The sequence below is a fragment of the Pseudoliparis swirei genome, chromosome 9 (assembly GCF_029220125.1).
Source record: "Pseudoliparis swirei isolate HS2019 ecotype Mariana Trench chromosome 9, NWPU_hadal_v1, whole genome shotgun sequence".
Classification (NCBI taxonomy): domain Eukaryota; kingdom Metazoa; phylum Chordata; class Actinopteri; order Perciformes; family Liparidae; genus Pseudoliparis; species Pseudoliparis swirei.
In genome coordinates, this window is record NC_079396.1 from 28,821,852 (window position 1) to 28,840,200 (window position 18,349).

The window sequence follows — 18,349 nt, forward strand, 5'->3', positions numbered from 1 at the left end:
TAGAGCCGGCCTAGTGGCTGTTGTGTTGTGTTTTCTCATTCTACGTGAAGTGACTTAGAATAACAAAGACAGGACGTTTATGATGAAAATGATTTTAATGCGGACAATAACAAAGACGAGACTCTTATTTTGAAAATACTTGGTTAGTGACTTGACCGGAAGTGACGTTTTGACCGTGGGTTAGTGACATTTGACCCCTCCATTGTTCTAGCGGAACTTTGAACTAATCACTAGGTGTTAAAGCCTGGACTCACCTTTGAGTGAGGATTGGCTGATTTTGAGTCTAAGACTCTGGGGATTAGAGATAGCGGGGTCTCATCAACAGATATCTCAACGCCGGAAGGCTGAGGAAGCAGAGACTGAGGAGCCAATGAAGAGCACGCTCTACCACCCACGATGCTGCCCATGAGAGTCCTGTCGAATCCAGGACCCATGCGACACCAGTGGAAGAAGAACAACAAGCCTGACCAGGACGATCCAGACGAAATCAAGTTCGAGACCACCGGATAAAGACCCCATCGACAGCCGGAGGAGACGCTGACGCAGAGGACCAGAGGAGCAGAGGACCAGAGGACCAGAAGGACTTCCAGGACCCAGACCAGGATAAAGCAGATGAGTTGCAGCGGGGACCGGATCGTCAACTGGTTATCAGGATGCCAACCTGCTACTCACCAGCCGCTAGGATGCAAGACCCCCCCCCTGCCTGACCACTCTCAATTTCACCTCTTTCCTTTGACACCTGCACACTACAGATTTTTTTTTTTTTTTTAATTCTCTTTTTATTCAGCTTTTCACATGTTTGCAATCATAGACAATACAGTGTACTCTGTACGCCTTCTGTAGTTAACCGTCAGATCACATTTAAATATTTTTGGGTAATACAGAGGCAGGCCTCACTGACCTTCAAGTAAACATGCTATAGCATAAAAACACACAAAATAAAAAAAAACACACAAAATTATGGGGTGAACCTGAAACTTATTCAAACAAGGGGGGTATTGAAATATAAAAATATATATATATATATGATATATATAAATAAAGAGTCCCTTCTAGACAAATGATGGTCGTGGTGTAACATAGATTATCCATTTTTCCCATCTGGACAAAAAGATTCCCTGTTGCAGTCTCAAAGCAAAGGTTATCCTCTCCATCTTAAAAATGTCATACACAATATCAATCCACTCATCCAAAGTAGGTTTTCCTGGTTTTAACCACATTCTGGTGATTGCCTTCTTGCAAGCAGCACTCAGGATTCTAAACAGATATCTGTCTTTAGAGGAAAACATTTCTAGTGGTAAAACACCCAAATATAACGTTTCGAATTTAAATGAAATATCCACCAAAAAACTTTTCTAACACTCCATGAACCTGCTGCCAGAAAGGATTCAAAGATGTGCAAGACCAGAATATATGGAAATGGTTTGCCATAATGCATCCACACTGTCGCCAGCATGCAGAGGAATTAGTGTAATGTCTCTTCTGAGCTGGAGTAATGTAAAACCTTATGAGGTTTTTCCAACAAAACTCTCGCCATGAGGTTGAACTTGACGTTTTCCATTGCATCTCACATAAATTCTCCCAGTCTTCTTCCTCCAGAACTAAATTTCCTTCCCTTTCCATTTTTGTTTTACATACAGCGAGTTACCTTTTGTTCTTGTAAACTCCTATAGATTTTGAAACAGCTTTCTTGTTGGAACCCTCAAGATAGGCATCTTTAAAAACTTTTAACAAAGTGTTATCCCAGTGCACTTGTATGCTCTCCCTCTGTATTTTATCAATGTAATGTCGAACTTGAAGGAACCTGTAGAAATCATCACTTTTCAGATCAAACTCAAACTGCCCTTCAGATTCTGAAAGCTGTTCATGGACCCTTGTGAAAATGTGCAGTAGGCTGTCAGGCCAGACCAACACTTGAATCTTGCATCCCATCTTCAGGTAGAAATTCTGGATCATACACACACCATCTTAAAACCTTTACAGCCTCCCTCAAGTGTTTTTGAGTTACCAGTCTGTTCCACACCTTAAGCGACAGACAGATCCATGGGTTTTCAGTTTGATTAGTTTATTCATCAAGACCTTATCCCCAATCGCAGCTTGAATTGGAAATTCCTCTGATATACTCTCCATCTCCTTCCACCTAGCAACGTACTTTGGATTGCACCAGCATATTAATGGTCTCAATTGAGCCGCAATATAGTAATCCTTTAAACATGGGAGTGCGACACCACCCTTGTTTTTAGCCAATTGTAGACTCTGATATTTAAATCTTGGCTTTCGTCCCTGCCAAATGTACCTTGAGATAAGTTTATCCCATTCCTGAAATTGTTGGTCAGATAGTTCCAGTGGAAGGGACTGGAAGAGATACAGCAGTCTCGGCAAAATAACCATTTTAACCGATTCAATGCGTGAAATAAGACTGAGAGAAAGGAACAAGGTCCCATCTCCTTATGTCTTCCCTAATTTTTGGTTCAAAGGTAGATAATTAAGTAAAAAAAGTTTTGTCAAATCTATTGGAATATTTACTCCCAAGTACTTAATGGATTCAGCATCCCACCCAAATGTATAGTTTTTCTCATATTTACTGAGGGGCAGTACTTAAAACTCAGAATTTGTGTCTTCAAAACATTCAATTTATATCCAGAGAAGGATCCATATTGTTCTAAAGTTGAAAATAACTGGACCAGAGATTGTTCTGGACTGGATAGATACACCAATATGTCATCAGCAAATAAAGAGATCTTTGCTCCACCACCCCATTCATTACTATTCTATTCCTTGATACTGTTATTTTGAATAATCCACTGGCTCAGAGGTTCGATAAAATCGCAAACAAGAGAGGGCTAATTGGACAGCCCTGTCTCGTTCCCGCTCAATGGGAAGGAATTTGAAACAGCTCCATTAATTTTGATTCTCGCCCTGGGTCTATCTATAAAGCCTGTATAGTTTTATAAAGCTACTACTGTGAAATCAAATGTGTCTAAAATTCTAAACAGGAAGGTCCAATTTACACAATCAAATGCTTTTTCTGCATCTAACCCAACTAATACTGCTTCCAAATTACTTTCAGTTATATGATTAATTATATGTAGTGACCTTCTGATACTATCATGGGTTTGTCTTTCTTGTACAAATCCTGTCTGATCAAGGCTAATAATTTGTGGTAATAATCCCTCTATTCGTTTGGCTAGTATATGGGTAAAGATTTTGTAATCCTGGTTCAACACGCTAATTGGCCTAAAATTACTGCATTCAGTTTTATCCTTTCTTTTGGAATAAAGGATATGACTGCCCTCCTTCAGGAGATAATGTTCTTAAGTACCCAGTTAAAGGTAGACTGCAACATAGATACCAATGACCCTTCCATCACCTTGTACCATTCGAGGAACCCGTCTGGGCCTGGGGCCTTATTTGATTTAAGATGTGCTATAGCTAATTTCTTTCTCTGTTATTTCAACTACCATCTGACTTCCTGCTCACTAGTCAGTTTAGGCAGATGTACCCCTTGAAAAAGCCTCCATTTCTCCCCATCAATTTGAGGTTGGGAGTATAGCTTTCGATAATATCCTTCAAAACAATTTTGTATTTCTTTTAGTTTATACTGTATGGAATTAGTAATAGGATTTCTAATTTTATTAATTGAATTCTCTGCTTGTTGTTTTTTCAGCCTATAGGCTAATAATTTACTGGCTTTTCCTCCTCCTTCATAGTATTTCTGTTTGGTGAAAATTAACTTTTTTTGTATATCTTTAGTGTAAATCTCATTTATTTCATTCCTTTTCTTTTGGAGCAATCCTCTTATTGTCTGATCATTTGAATCTTTATGATTTTGTTCCAATTGTTTTAATTCTCCTTGTAACTCATCTAACTCTTTTTGCTTGGCTCTTTTAAAGCGAGCACTGTATCCAATTATCTGCCCATTAAGCACAGCTTTACATCGTCCACAGTATTGGAGGGGAAACTTCACCATTATCATTTTGTTCCAAGTACTCAGTGATATCCTTCTTCATTTGGTCCCTCATATTATTCAGTAAATATGTATTTAATCTCCATAACGTGTTTCTTTGATCCTGCTCCAGATTAAATTTTAAATAAATAGGGCAATGATCTGAAAGGTCCATGATCCCCATGTCGCAGCCCCCCACCCTGTGCAAATCTTTACCAAAGGTTAGAAAATAATCAATCCTTGAATAAACCAAATGTGGATTAGAAAAAAAAGTATAGTCCCGCTTTGAGGGATTTATTTCTCTCCAGACATCTACCAAACCAATATCCTCCATTGCCAATTTGAATTTCTTGTTTATCAGCTTGGGCTGCCTAATATGCACATTTGAAGAGTCCAGTATAGGATTCAATCTTATGTTTAGATCACCCCCACAGATTAGGACCCCCTGAGTTTCTGCTATAATTAAATCAAATATCTGTTTAAAAAAAGTCCAATCTGAATTAGGCGGAGCATAAACATTCAGAAGGGAAACCAATGAACCATCTAGATTTCCTCTTACTAATATATATCTCCCTCTGTGTCCTTTTTACAAACGTGGGTTCAAAACTAATATTATTGGAAATTAATATTACCACCCCCCTCCTGTGGCCAGCCGCATATGATGATGAGTACTGATGTTTAAAGCCTAGTCTTCTTAATTTAGCATGCTCTGTATCCGATAGATGCGTTTCCTGCAAGAAAGCCACCTCAACTTTATCTCTTTTTAGTTTAGTTAATATCTTACTTCTCTTGATGGGGTTTACAAGACCATTCACATTATATGTTGCCATTTTAACCACTTGCATTCAGAGTTTAATTAGGACAATATTAGTAATAAATACCAACCCAAGTTATTACAGGTAACGAAAGATTTATCATAGGTAACACCCCAAAGACTGCAAAGAACTGCAGCAAACACTGTAACAAAATAATTAAAAAAAAGGAAAAATAATAAAAAAAAGACTTCCAACTGTGGGGTCATCATATTGACTACAGATTTAACGCACACAGACCTACTGACTTCCCTAGGATGGAAGATCTAAGAGGGTGGATCGGAGTACCAAATGACAGAAACCACGCCCCTGTTCCCATCCCTAACAGAGAGAGACACTCTCCCCGAGAAATAGGTATCTTACAGGTCTTATGGGACCTTAATCTAGGCTACGAAAGATTATATTTCAGGAGACTCATTCACGTCAAGTGGCAGAGCTAAGACAGGACGAGGAGACCAGGACACATAGCCACTTAGGGAGGCCAGGCCATGACAAGATCTGGCATCAAGAGGGAAATAAATATTCCCAGAGGAAGGGTTCACATCCAGCGGATGTGAAAAGAGGGATTGTTAAAGAATATATATTATAGTTTAGCATAGCTTAGTATTGTTTGCATATAGATTATGTGTAAGATAGAAAACACTGAATGGAAGTTAAAACCTCCAGCGGAGCACTCTGGTGTCTGAGCTGATCTAAAGAAAGATAACAGTGACACCTAAGGAATGTTGATGTAAACCCCCCTTCTGCACTGCACTCATCAAAGAAGATGACTAGAGAAAGAGCTCATTGTATTCATTGTAGAGAAAGAGCAATCACAGTCCTTACCTCATCGGGAGGATAGATAACAAGGGTCCAGATGGGGCCATTTATTCTCCTTCTTAGACACTTTAAACCCTCACTGTCTCTCCTCACTGACCCCCCCCCCCTTCACCGATCCCCCTCACACACACACACTCACACGTGGGAAGAAGCCCCCGTGTGTGGACGACCTTCGAGAAGATCCAGGCCTCATCCCTGAAGAGATAAGGCCCGGAAGTCTTCTTACAAGAGAGGGTCTATTAAATCAACTATCTCCTCTTCCCCCCACCTTTTCACAACATGTGAACTCATTGGCAGACGAGAAGAACCAATGAAGGAGCGGCAGAGGCGGGAGCTGGCAACAAGAACCAATGAGAAGACACCGCCCCCTTATCTCCTGACGAATCAGAACTGTTCCTTTCGGCTATTTAAAATGGCCGCTCACACTGAGTCGTGGTCTTTTTCTCCAGGGCGGAGGCTACTGGTCAGAGCTCTGGAGAAGGGTCCATATGCATGATCGTCCACTTGTATCCTGATTTCTGAATAAAACGCTAATAGATATAACGTAGAAGTCTACCGCTCTTTCTTCCAGTGAGTGTCGTCCAGGTGGTGTGTGCCGATTTCCAACTCTAACAGATACACACAAACACACAGACACACACACACACAGATACACACACACAGACACACACACACACACAGATACACACACACACAGATACACACAGATACACAAACACACAGACACACAGATACACACACACAGAAAGACACACAGATACACACAAACACACAGACACACACACAGACACACACACACAAACACACACACACACATGTACACACACACACACAGATACACACAAACACACAGACACACAGATACACACACACACACACACAGACACACACCCAGACACACACACACACACACACAGACACACACACAGACACACAGACACACACAGACACACACACACAGACACACACACACGTACACACACAGACACACACACACACACGTACACACACAGACACACGTACAGACACACACACCAACTGTTGTGTGTTAATGTGATTGTTCTTCATTTAATTGAAGCTCTGACACACATTCAGCGGCTGTTACACAACACTAATCCATGTGTGTGTGTGTGTGTGTGTGTGTGTTGGTGTGTTGGTGACTGAATTGAGTCTTGATCAATGGAATTTTGTTATTGATCAGTGGAGTCTAGTTGTTGATCAATAGTCTAGTTGATGATCAATAGAGTCTAGTTGATCAATATAGTCTAGTTGTTGATCAATAGAGTGTAGTTGTTGATCAATAGAGTCTAGTTGTTGATCAATAGTGTCGTTGTTGATCAATAGAGTCTAGTTATTGATCAATGGAGTCTAGTTGTTGATCAATAGTGTCGTTGTTGATCAATAGTGTCTAGTTGTTGATCAATATAGTCTAGTTTTTGATCAATATAGTCTAGTTGTTGATCAATAGAGTCTAGTTGATGATCAATAGAGTCTAGTTGATCAATAGAGTCTAGTTGTTGATCAATATAGTCTAGTTGTTGATCAATATAGTCTAGTTGATGATCAATAGAGTCTAGTTGATCAATATAGTCTAGTTGTTGATCAATAGAGTCTAGTTGATGATCAATAGAGTCTAGTTGTTGATCAATAGTGTCGTTGTTGATCAATGGAGTCTAGTTGTTGATCAATATAGTCTAGTTGTTGATCAATATAGTCTAGTTGTTGATCAATAGTGTCTAGTTGTTGATCAATATAGTATAGTTGTTGATCAATAGAGTCTAGTTGATGATCAATAGAGTCTAGTTGATCAATATAGTCTAGTTGTTGATCAATAGTCTAGTTGATGATCAATAGAGTCTAGTTGATCAATAGAGTCTAGTTGATGATCAATAGAGTCTAGTTGATCAATATAGTCTAGTTGTTGATCAATAGTCTAGTTGATGATCAATAGAGTCTAGTTGATCAATATAGTCTAGTTGATGATCAATAGTGTCGTTGTTGATCAATGGAGTCTAGTTGTTGATCAATATAGTCTAGTTGTTGATCAATATAGTCTAGTTGTTGATCAATAGAGTCTAGTTGTTGATCAATAGTGTCTAGTTGTTGATCAATATAGTCTAGTTGTTGATCAATAGAGTCTAGTTGATGAATAGAGTCTAGTTGATCAATAGAGTCTAGTTGATCAATATAGTCTAGTTGATGATCAATAGTCTAGTTGTTGATCAATAGTGTCTAGTTGTTGATCAATAGTGTCGTTGTTGATCAATAGAGTCTAGTTGTTGATCAATGGAGTCTAGTTGTTGATCAATAGTGTCGTTGTTGATCAATGGAGTCTAGTTGTTGATCAATATAGTCTAGTTGTTGATCAATAGAGTCTAGTTGTTGATCAATGGAGTCTAGTTGTTGATCAATGGAGTCTAGTTGTTGATCAATCGTCTAGTTGTTGATCAATATAGTCTAGTTGTTGATCAATCGTCTAGTTGTTGATCAATATAGTCTAGTTGTTGATCAATCGTCTAGTTGTTGATCAATAGAGTGTAGTTGTTGATCAATAGTGTAGTTGTTGATCAATAGAGTCTAGTTGTTGATCAATAGTGTCGTTGTTGATCAATCGTCTAGTTGTTGATCAATAGTGTAGTTGTTGATCAAATAATCTAAAAATAGAAATTGTTCGATCTAAAAAAATGAATTATATATATCCACATACAGGACTCTCAGAAAATTAGAATATTGTGATAAAGTTCTTTATTTTCTGTAATGCAATTAAAAAAACACAAATGTCATGCATTCTGGATTCATTACAAATCAACTGAAATATTGCAAGCCTTTTATTCTTTTAATATTGCTGATTATGGCTTACAGCTTAAGAAAACTCTAAAATCCTATCTCATAAAATTTGAATATTTCCTCAGACCAAGTTAAAAAAAAGATTTATAACAGCAAAACAAAATCAAACATTTGAAAATGTGTTTCCAGGTGTTTCGAGTTAATTAGACGATTCAAGTGATTTGTTTAATACCCTACTAGTGTACTTTTTCATGATATTCTAATATTTAGAGATAGGATATTTGAGTTTTCTTAAGCTGTAAGCCATAATCAGCAATATTAAAAGAATAAAAGGCTTGCAATATTTCAGTTGATTTGTAATGAATCCAGAATGCATGACATTTTTGTTTTTTTAATTGCATTACAGAAAATAAAGAACTTCATCACAATATTCTAATTTTCTGAGACAGTCCTGTATATATATATATGTGTATATAACCATAGATATCCATTTATATAACCATGTATATATAATATATGTATATAACTATTTATATACGCTTATATATACGCTTATATATATGGATATATACTCATATATACTGTATATGCATATATATACTTATATATATATATATATATAATTATGATATCATATTTATAATTATAAATATAATATATTAAGTCTATATACATATATGTATATTTTCTAAATAATTTTAAAAAGCTGAAACAAAACAAACAAATTATATATATACATATATATACGATTATTATATTTTATATATTATTAGAAATAGTAACATTTATTTCATGAATCGATAATTATATACAAATTATTATAAATATTTGTTTTAAATGATGAATCCATTTTTAACCAAATCATTGACACATAAGCATAAAGATTGACATAATTCATCAATTCAGCTTTAATTAATAAAAGTCTCCGTACACTTCAAGTCTCTTGATTTCCTCCCCGGTTCCCTCACGGAGAGAGGAAACGAGGAGAGAGGAAACGAGGAGAGAGGAAACGAGGAGAGAGGAAACGAGGACGTGTTTTAAGATAAATGAAACCTCCGGTCTGATCCGGACCCGTTTCTTCACTCGACTCTTTATGTCTGATCCGGACCCGTTTCTTCACTCGACTCTTTATGTCTGATGCGGATCCGTTTCTTCACTCGACTCCTTCTGTCTGATGCGGATCCGTTTCTTCACTCGACTCCTTCTATCTGATGCGGATCCGTTTCTTCACTCGACTGTTTCTGTCTGTCAGATGCAACATGGCGGCCTCTGCTGCTTCACGTGAGCTCTTCACGGAGGCGGTGAGAGCGGTTCTTCACTCTTGGCCGGTTCTTCAGGTAAATATGACCCGAGACGGAACCCCCTGACCCCCTCTCACCCCAACAGGCTCTTAGTGATACGCTTCTATCCTGCCTTCTCATTGTTTTTAATGACGTTTGTGTCAATAAAGCTTTGTTGAATAGCAGCGAGAGCTCCTCGAGGAGCAGTGGTGTTTGTGTCCGGGGCTTTTATTGTGAAGGAGACAACGGAAGCAGGAACATAGGAGCTCTACGTGTCGAGAGATAAAGGGCGTTCCGTGTTGTGATTGTATCACTATCATCAAGTACAGGCACCAGAACCAGAACCATGTCTAGGGTCCAGAACCATGTCTAGGGTCCAGAACCATCTCTAGGGTCCAGAACCATCTCTAGGGTCCAGAACCATGTCTAAGGGTCCAGAACCATGTCTAGGGTCCAGAACCATCTCTAGGGTCCAGAACCATCTCTAGGGTCCAGAACCATGTCTAGGGTCCAGAACCATCTCTAGGGTCCAGAACCATGTCTAGGGATCCAGAACCATGTCTAAGGGTCCAGAACCATGTCTAGGGTTCAGAACCATCTCTAGGGTCCAGAACCATGTCTAGGGATCCAGAACCATGTCTAGGGTTCAGAACCATGTCTAGGGTTCAGAACCATGTCTAGGGTCCAGAACCATGTCTAGGGTCCAGAACCATCTCTAGGGTCCAGAACCATGTCTAGGGTCCAGAACCATCTCTAGGGTCCAGAACCATGTCTAGGGTCCAGAACCATCTCTAGGGTTCAGAACCATGTCTAGGGTCCAGAACCATCTCTAGGGTCCAGAACCATGTCTAGGGTCCAGAACCATGTCTAGGGTCCAGAACCATCTCTAGGGTCCAGAACCATGTCTAGGGTTCAGAACCATCTCTAGGGTCCAGAACCATCTCTAGGGTCCAGAACCATGTCTAGGGATCCAGAACCATGTCTAGGGTTCAGAACCATGTCTAGGGTCCAGAACCATCTCTAGGGTCCAGAACCATGTCTAGGGTCCAGAACCATCTCTAGGGTCCAGAACCATGTCTAGGGTCCAGAACCATCTCTAGGGTTCAGAACCATGTCTAGGGTCCAGAACCATGTCTAGGGTCCAGAACCATGTCTAGGGTCCAGAACCATCTCTAGGGTCCAGAACCATCTCTAGGGTCCAGAACCATGTCTAGGGTCCAGAACCATCTCTCGGGTCCAGAACCATGTCTAGGGTCCAGAACCATCTCTAGGGGTCCAGAACCATGTCTAGGGGGCCAGAGCTCTCTAGGGGTCCAGAACTCTCTAGGGGTCCAGAACCATCTCTAGGGGTCCAGAACTCTCTATGGGTCCAGAACCATCTCTAGGGGTCCAGAGCTCTCTAGGGGTCCAGAACTCTCTAGGGGTCCAGAACTCTCTAGTGGTCCAGAACCATCTCTAGGGGTCCAGAACCATCTCTAGGGGGGTCCAGAACTCTCTAGGGGGTCTAGAACTCTCTAGTGGTCCAGAACCATCTCTAGGGGTCCAGAACTCTCTAGGGGTCCAGAACCATCTCTAGGGGGGTCCAGAACTCTCTAGGGGGTCTAGAACTCTCTAGGGGGTCTAGAGCTCTCTAGGGGGGTCCATAACTCTCTAGGGGGGTCCAGAACTCTGGCCTTGGCCTCAGATCTGTGTTTACTCCTCAGATCGCCGTGGACAACGGGTTTGGGGGCGTGTACGGAGAGCAGAAAGCTGATTGGATGGTGGACATCGTCCAGCAGTACTTCCATGACAACGGTAGGTAACATGTTCACCTTTAATGTAACTTACACAAATAACTATTATACTGTATCATCAAAATATATATATATATATATTATATATATAGAGATATATTTATATCTCTATATATATGTATGTATGTATATATATTATATATATATATATATACATACATATATAGATATATTATATCTATCTATCTATATATACACATATATAGATATATCTATATATATATATAACGTGTGTGTGTAGCTGACCTGCAGAAGGGGGAGGTGGAGGACTACCTCGCTGACCTGATGGATCAGGAGTTCGACACCATGGTGGATGATGAGAGTTTACCTCAGGTACACACACACACTCACACACACTCACACTCACATACTCACACACTCACACTCACATACACACACTCACACACACTCACACTCACATACACACACTCACACTCACATACACACACATACACACACTCACACTCACAATCACATACACTCACACACTCACACTCACATACACACACTCACACTCACACACACACACACACACACACACACACACACTCACACACACACTCACATACACACTCACACTCACATACACACTCACACTCACATACACACTCACACTCACACACACACACTCACACTCACACTCACAATCACACACTCACACACACACACACACACACACACTCACACACACACACTCACACACACACACTCACATACACACTCACACACACACACACACACACACACACACTCACACACACACACTCACACTCACATACACACACTCACACTCACATACACACACACTCACACTCACACTCACACACTCACACACACACACACACTCACACTCACACACACTCACACACTCACACACACACTCACATACACACACTCACACACTCACACACACACTCACACACTCACACTCACACACTAACACACACTCACACACACACTCACACACACATACACACACACTCACATACACACACACTCACACTCACACACACACTCACACCACACACACTCACACTCACATACACACACACACACTCACACTCACATACACACACTCACACACACACACTCACACTCACACACTACACACACACACACACACTCACATACACTCACACACACACACACACACACACTCACACACACACACACTCACACACACACTCACACACACACACTCACACTCACACACACACACTCACTCACACTCACACTCACATACACTCACACACACACACCTGCACCACTCGACCCCCCCCCCCTCCCGTGACGTGGGCCCTCCTGTGTCCTCAGGTGTGTGACAGTCTGCTGCAGGCGTTCCTCCAGTGGCAGCAGGGGGCGCTGCAGCCGCTCCAACACACCATCCACACTCTGACACAGAAGAAGACTCCGAGGGCAAAGGTCACCGCTCCGCCCACACAGTCTGACGAAGACAGCGACGACGACGCAGAGGTACGTCTCCGCTCTGACAGAGTGACCTCACCATCAGCCATCTTAAAGGGCCGGGAACACTTTAATAACTCTTTGCATTTGATTATTGTTCATCGGAGTGTTCAAATATTAAATATCAGTTTCATTTGAAACCTTCAAAATAAAAGCATGGGAAATGTTTCTTCAATTACTTTAAGAAAAGGGGATCACGTGTCTTTCAAGCCATCAGGGGTCACAGAAAACGATGCGGTGGGCCGGATTTGGCCCGCGGGCCTTGTGTTTGATACCTGTGCTCTACATGTTCCATTCATCACTTCACGTGACGTCATCGGCCCACCGCATCGTTTCCTGTGACCCCTGACGGCTTGAAAGACACGTGATCCCCTTTTCTTAAAGTAATTGAAGAAACATTTCCCATGCTTTTATTTTGAAGGTTTCAAATGAAATGGATCCATGTTGTAATATTAGAGACATTTTCTGATGTACAATATTCGTACACTCCGGTGAACAATAAACAAATGGAAAGAGTTATTTGACAATATGTTCGAGGAGCTTATAAAGTGTTACCGGCCCTTTAAGAGAGCGGCCATGATGCAGTAATAAGAACAACTGAACATCCAGCTAGAAACGTGGGATTGTTTTCCATGTCTCTATAAAACAATGTCATGAATCAGGAGGTTGTGTTTCTAATGGAGATAATATCTCTCTGTGCTCAGGGGATGGAGTGTGAATCCTCCTCCGGTCCATCGGCCAGCAGCAGAGATCCTCCTCCTCCTCCTCGGGAGGAAGAGGACGGCTGGACGGTTGTGCGTAAGAAGAAGTGAAGATGAAGATGTAGTGCAGGATGAACTGTTGAGTCAGCTGACACGTTCTGAATGGAGGCGGCGGCGGCGCCCCCTGGTGGAGAGACGCTCACGCCTCGTGGGCCGCTTGTTTTATATTAAACTGTCGACTGGCGTCCGTCTAGAGTCGGTCACCTCGACCTCCACGGCTCACGATGACTCGCTGGAGGAAACACACATGTAGTCCTTAAAACAAACATGAAGTCAGTTTGTAGTTTAAACTGAGTCCTCGGCTTAGAGATAGGGTAAGGAGACGAGTCCTCAGCTTAGAGATAGGGTAAGGAGACGAGTCCTCAGCTTAGAGATAGGGTAAGGAGACGAGTCCTCAGCTTAGAGATAGGGTAAGGAGACGAGTCCTCAGCTTAGAGATAGGGTAAGGAGACGAGTCCTCAGCTTAGAGATAGGGTAAGGAGACGAGTCCTCAGCCTTAGAGATAGGGTAAGGAGACGAGTCCTCAGCTTAGAGATAGGGTAAGGAGACGAGTCCTCAGCTTAGAGATAGGGTAAGGAGACGAGTCCTCAGCTTAGAGATAGGGTAAGGAGACGAGTCCTCAGCTTAGAGATAGGGTAAGGAGACGAGTCCTCAGCTTAGAGATAGGGTAAGGAGACGAGTCCTCAGCTTAGAGATAGGGTAAGGAGGAGTCCTCAGCTTAGAGATAGGGTAAGGAGACGAGTCCTCAGCTTAGAGATAGGGTAAGGAGACGAGTCCTCAGCTTAGAGATAGGGTAAGGAGACGAGTCCTCAGCTTAGAGATAGGGTAAGGAGACGAGTCCTCAGCTTAGAGATAGGGTAAGGAGACGAGTCCTCAGCTTAGAGATAGGGTAAGAGACGAGTCCTCAGCTTAGAGATAGGGTAAGGAGACGAGTCCTCAGCTTAGAGATAGGGTAAGGAGACGAGTCCTCAGCTTAGAGATAGGGTAAGGAGACGAGTCCTCAGCTTAGAGATAGGGTAAGGAGACGAGTCCTCAGCTTAGAGATAGGGTAAGGAGACGAGTCCTCAGCTTAGAGATAGGGTAAGGAGACGAGTCCTCAGCTTAGAGATAGGGTAAGGAGACGAGTCCTCAGCTTAGAGATAGGGTAAGGAGACGAGTCCTCAGCTTAGAGATAGGGTAAGGAGACGAGTCCTCAGCTTAGAGATAGGGTAAGGAGACGAGTCCTCAGCTTAGAGATAGGGTAAGGAGACGCAGTCCTCAGCTTAGAGATAGGGTAAGGAGACGAGTCCTCAGCTTAGAGATAGGGTAAGGAGACGAGTCCTCAGCTTAGAGATAGGGTAAGGAGACGAGTCCTCAGCTTAGAGATAGGGTAAGGAGACGAGTCCTCAGGCTTAGAGATAGGGTAAGGAGACGAGTCCTCAGCTTAGAGATAGGGTAAGGAGACGAGTCCTCAGGCTTAGAGATAGGGTAAGGAGACGAGTCCTCAGCTTAGAGATAGGGTAAGGAGACGAGTCCTCAGCTTAGAGATAGGGTAAGGAGACGAGTCCTCAGCTTAGAGATAGGGTAAGGAGACGAGTCCTCAGCCTTAGAGATAGGGTAAGGAGACGAGTCCTCAGCTTAGAGATAGGGTAAGGAGACGAGTCCTCAGCCTTAGAGATAGGGTAAGGAGACGAGTCCTCAGGCTTAGAGATAGGGTAAGGAGACGAGTCCTCAGCTTAGAGATAGGGTAAGGAGACGAGTCCTCAGGCTTAGAGATAGGGTAAGGAGACGAGTCCTCAGCTTAGAGATAGGGTAAGGAGACGAGTCCTCAGGCTTAGAGATAGGGTAAGGAGACGAGTCCTCAGCTTAGAGATAGGGTAAGGAGACGAGTCCTCAGCTTAGAGATAGGGTAAGGAGACGAGTCCTCAGGCTTAGAGATAGGGTAAGGAGACGAGTCCTCAGCTTAGAGATAGGGTAAGGAGACGAGTCCTCAGGCTTAGAGATAGGGTAAGGAGACGAGTCCTCAGCTTAGAGATAGGGTAAGGAGACGAGTCCTCAGCTTAGAGATAGGGTAAGGAGACGAGTCCTCAGCTTAGAGATAGGGTAAGGAGACGAGTCCTCAGCTTAGAGATAGGGTAAGGAGACGAGTCCTCAGCTTAGAGATAGGGTAAGGAGACGAGTCCTCAGGCTTAGAGATAGGGTAAGGAGACGAGTCCTCAGCTTAGAGATAGGGTAAGGAGACGAGTCCTCAGGCTTAGAGATAGGGTAAGGAGACGAGTCCTCAGCTTAGAGATAGGGTAAGGAGACGAGTCCTCAGGCTTAGAGATAGGGTAAGGAGACGAGTCCTCGGCCTTAGAGATAGGGTAAGGAGACGAGTCCTCAGCTTAGAGATAGGGTAAGGAGACGAGTCCTCAGCTTAGAGATAGGGTAAGGAGACGAGTCCTCAGCCTTAGAGATAGGGTAAGGAGACGAGTCCTCAGCTTAGAGATAGGGTAAGGAGACGAGTCCTCAGCTTAGAGATAGGGTAAGGAGACGAGTCCTCAGGCTTAGAGATAGGGTAAGGAGACGAGTCCTCAGCTTAGAGATAGGGTAAGGAGACGAGTCCTCAGGCTTAGAGATAGGGTAAGGAGACGAGTCCTCAGCTTAGAGATAGGGTAAGGAGACGAGTCCTCAGCTTAGAGATAGGGTAAGGAGACGAGTCCTCAGCTTAGAGATAGGGTAAGGAGACGAGTCCTCAGCCTTAGAGATAGGGTAAGGAGACGAGTCCTCAGCTTAGAGATAGGGTAAGGAGACGAGTCCTCAGGCTTAGAGATAGGGTAAGGAGACGAGTCCTCAGGCTTAGAGATAGGGTAAGGAGACGAGTCCTCAGCTTAGAGATAGGGTAAGGAGACGAGTCCTCAGGCTTAGAGATAGGGTAAGGAGACGAGTCCTCAGCTTAGAGATAGGGTAAGGAGACGAGTCCTCAGCTTAGAGATAGGGTAAGGAGACGAGTCCTCAGGCTTAGAGATAGGGTAAGGAGACGAGTCCTCAGGCTTAGAGATAGGGTAAGGAGACGAGTCCTCAGGCTTAGAGATAGGGTAAGGAGACGAGTCCTCAGCTTAGAGATAGGGTAAGGAGACGAGTCCTCAGCTTAGAGATAGGGTAAGGAGACGAGTCCTCAGCTTAGAGATAGGGTAAGGAGACGAGTCCTCAGCTTAGAGATAGGGTAAGGAGACGAGTCCTCAGCTTAGAGATAGGGTAAGGAGACGAGTCCTCAGGCTTAGAGATAGGGTAAGGAGACGAGTCCTCAGCTTAGAGATAGGGTAAGGAGACAGTCCTCAGCTTAGAGATAGGGTAAGGAGACGAGTCCTCAGCTTAGAGATAGGGTAAGGAGACGAGTCCTCAGCTTAGAGATAGGGTAAGGAGACGAGTCCTCAGGCTTAGAGATAGGGTAAGGAGACGAGTCCTCAGCTTAGAGATAGGGTAAGGAGACGAGTCCTCAGCTTAGAGATAGGGTAAGGAGACGAGTCCTCAGCTTAGAGATAGGGTAAGGAGACGAGTCCTCAGCTTAGAGATAGGGTAAGGAGACGAGTCCTCAGCTTAGAGATAGGGTAAGGAGACGAGTCCTCGGCCTTAGAGATAGGGTAAGGAGACGAGTCCTCAGCTTAGAGATAGGGTAAGGAGACGAGTCCTCAGCTTAGAGATAGGGTAAGGAGACGAGTCCTCAGCTTAGAGATAGGGTAAGGAGACGAGTCCTCAGCTTAGAGATAGGGTAAGGAGACGAGTCCTCAGCTTAGAGATAGGGTAAGGAGACGAGTCCTCAGCTTAGAGATAGGGTAAGGAGACGAGTCCTCAGGCTTAGAGATAGGGTAAGGAGACGAGTCCTCAGCTTAGAGATAGGGTAAGGAGACGAGTCCTCAGCTTAGAGATAGGGTAAGGAGACAGTCCTCAGCTTAGAGATAGGGTAAGGAGACGAGTCCTCAGCTTAGAGATAGGGTAAGGAGACGAGTCCTCAGCTTAGAGATAGGGTAAGGAGACGAGTCCTCAGCTTAGAGATAGGGTAAGGAGACAGGTCCTCAGCTTAGAGATAGGGTAAGGAGACGAGTCCTCAGGCTTAGAGATAGGGTAAGGAGACGAGTCCTCAGCTTAGAGATAGGGTAAGGAGACAGTCCTCAGCTTAGAGATAGGGTAAGGAGACGAGTCCTCAGCTTAGAGATAGGGTAAGGAGACGAGTCCTCAGCTTAGAGATAGGGTAAGGAGACGAGTCCTCAGCTTAGAGATAGGGTAAGGAGACGAGTCCTCAGCTTAGAGATAGGGTAAGGAGACGAGTCCTCAGCCTTAGAGATAGGGTAAGGAGACAGTCCTCAGGCTTAGAGATAGGGTAAGGAGACGAGTCCTCAGCTTAGAGATAGGGTAAGGAGACGAGTCCTCAGCTTAGAGATAGGGTAAGGAGACGAGTCCTCAGCTTAGAGATAGGGTAAGGAGACGAGTCCTCAGCTTAGAGATAGGGTAAGGAGACGAGTCCTCAGGCTTAGAGATAGGGTAAGGAGACGAGTCCTCAGCTTAGAGATAGGGTAAGGAGACGAGTCCTCAGGCTTAGAGATAGGGTAAGGAGACGAGTCCTCAGGCTTAGAGATAGGGTAAGGAGACGAGTCCTCAGCTTAGAGATAGGGTAAGGAGACGAGTCCTCAGCTTAGAGATAGGGTAAGGAGACAGTCCTCAGGCTTAG

The 18,349-nt window shown here is 43.2% G+C and overlaps 1 protein-coding gene across 1 annotated transcript; it reads left to right on the forward strand.

Annotated features, from left to right (window-relative positions):
* The first annotated feature begins 9,592 nt into the window (after positions 1–9,592).
* On the forward strand, positions 9,593–13,846 carry tsr2 (TSR2 ribosome maturation factor). Its single transcript, XM_056424245.1, has 5 exons — positions 9,593–9,701; positions 11,348–11,438; positions 11,679–11,770; positions 12,752–12,910; positions 13,606–13,846. The coding sequence occupies exons 1-5, from the start codon at positions 9,624–9,626 to the stop codon at positions 13,711–13,713; spliced, it is 528 nt and encodes a 175-aa protein (XP_056280220.1). The 5' UTR covers positions 9,593–9,623; the 3' UTR covers positions 13,714–13,846.
* The last annotated feature ends 4,503 nt before the right edge of the window (positions 13,847–18,349 follow it).

Coding starts and splice junctions, on each gene's coding strand:
- tsr2 (XM_056424245.1), top strand. CDS start 9,624: ATGGCGGCCTCTGCTGCTTCACGTGAGCTCTTCACGGAGGCGGTGAGA. Junction 11,439..11,678: donor GCAGTACTTCCATGACAACG/GTAGGTAACATG, acceptor GTGTGTGTGTAG/CTGACCTGCAGAAGGGGGAG. Junction 12,911..13,605: donor ACAGCGACGACGACGCAGAG/GTACGTCTCCGC, acceptor CTCTGTGCTCAG/GGGATGGAGTGTGAATCCTC.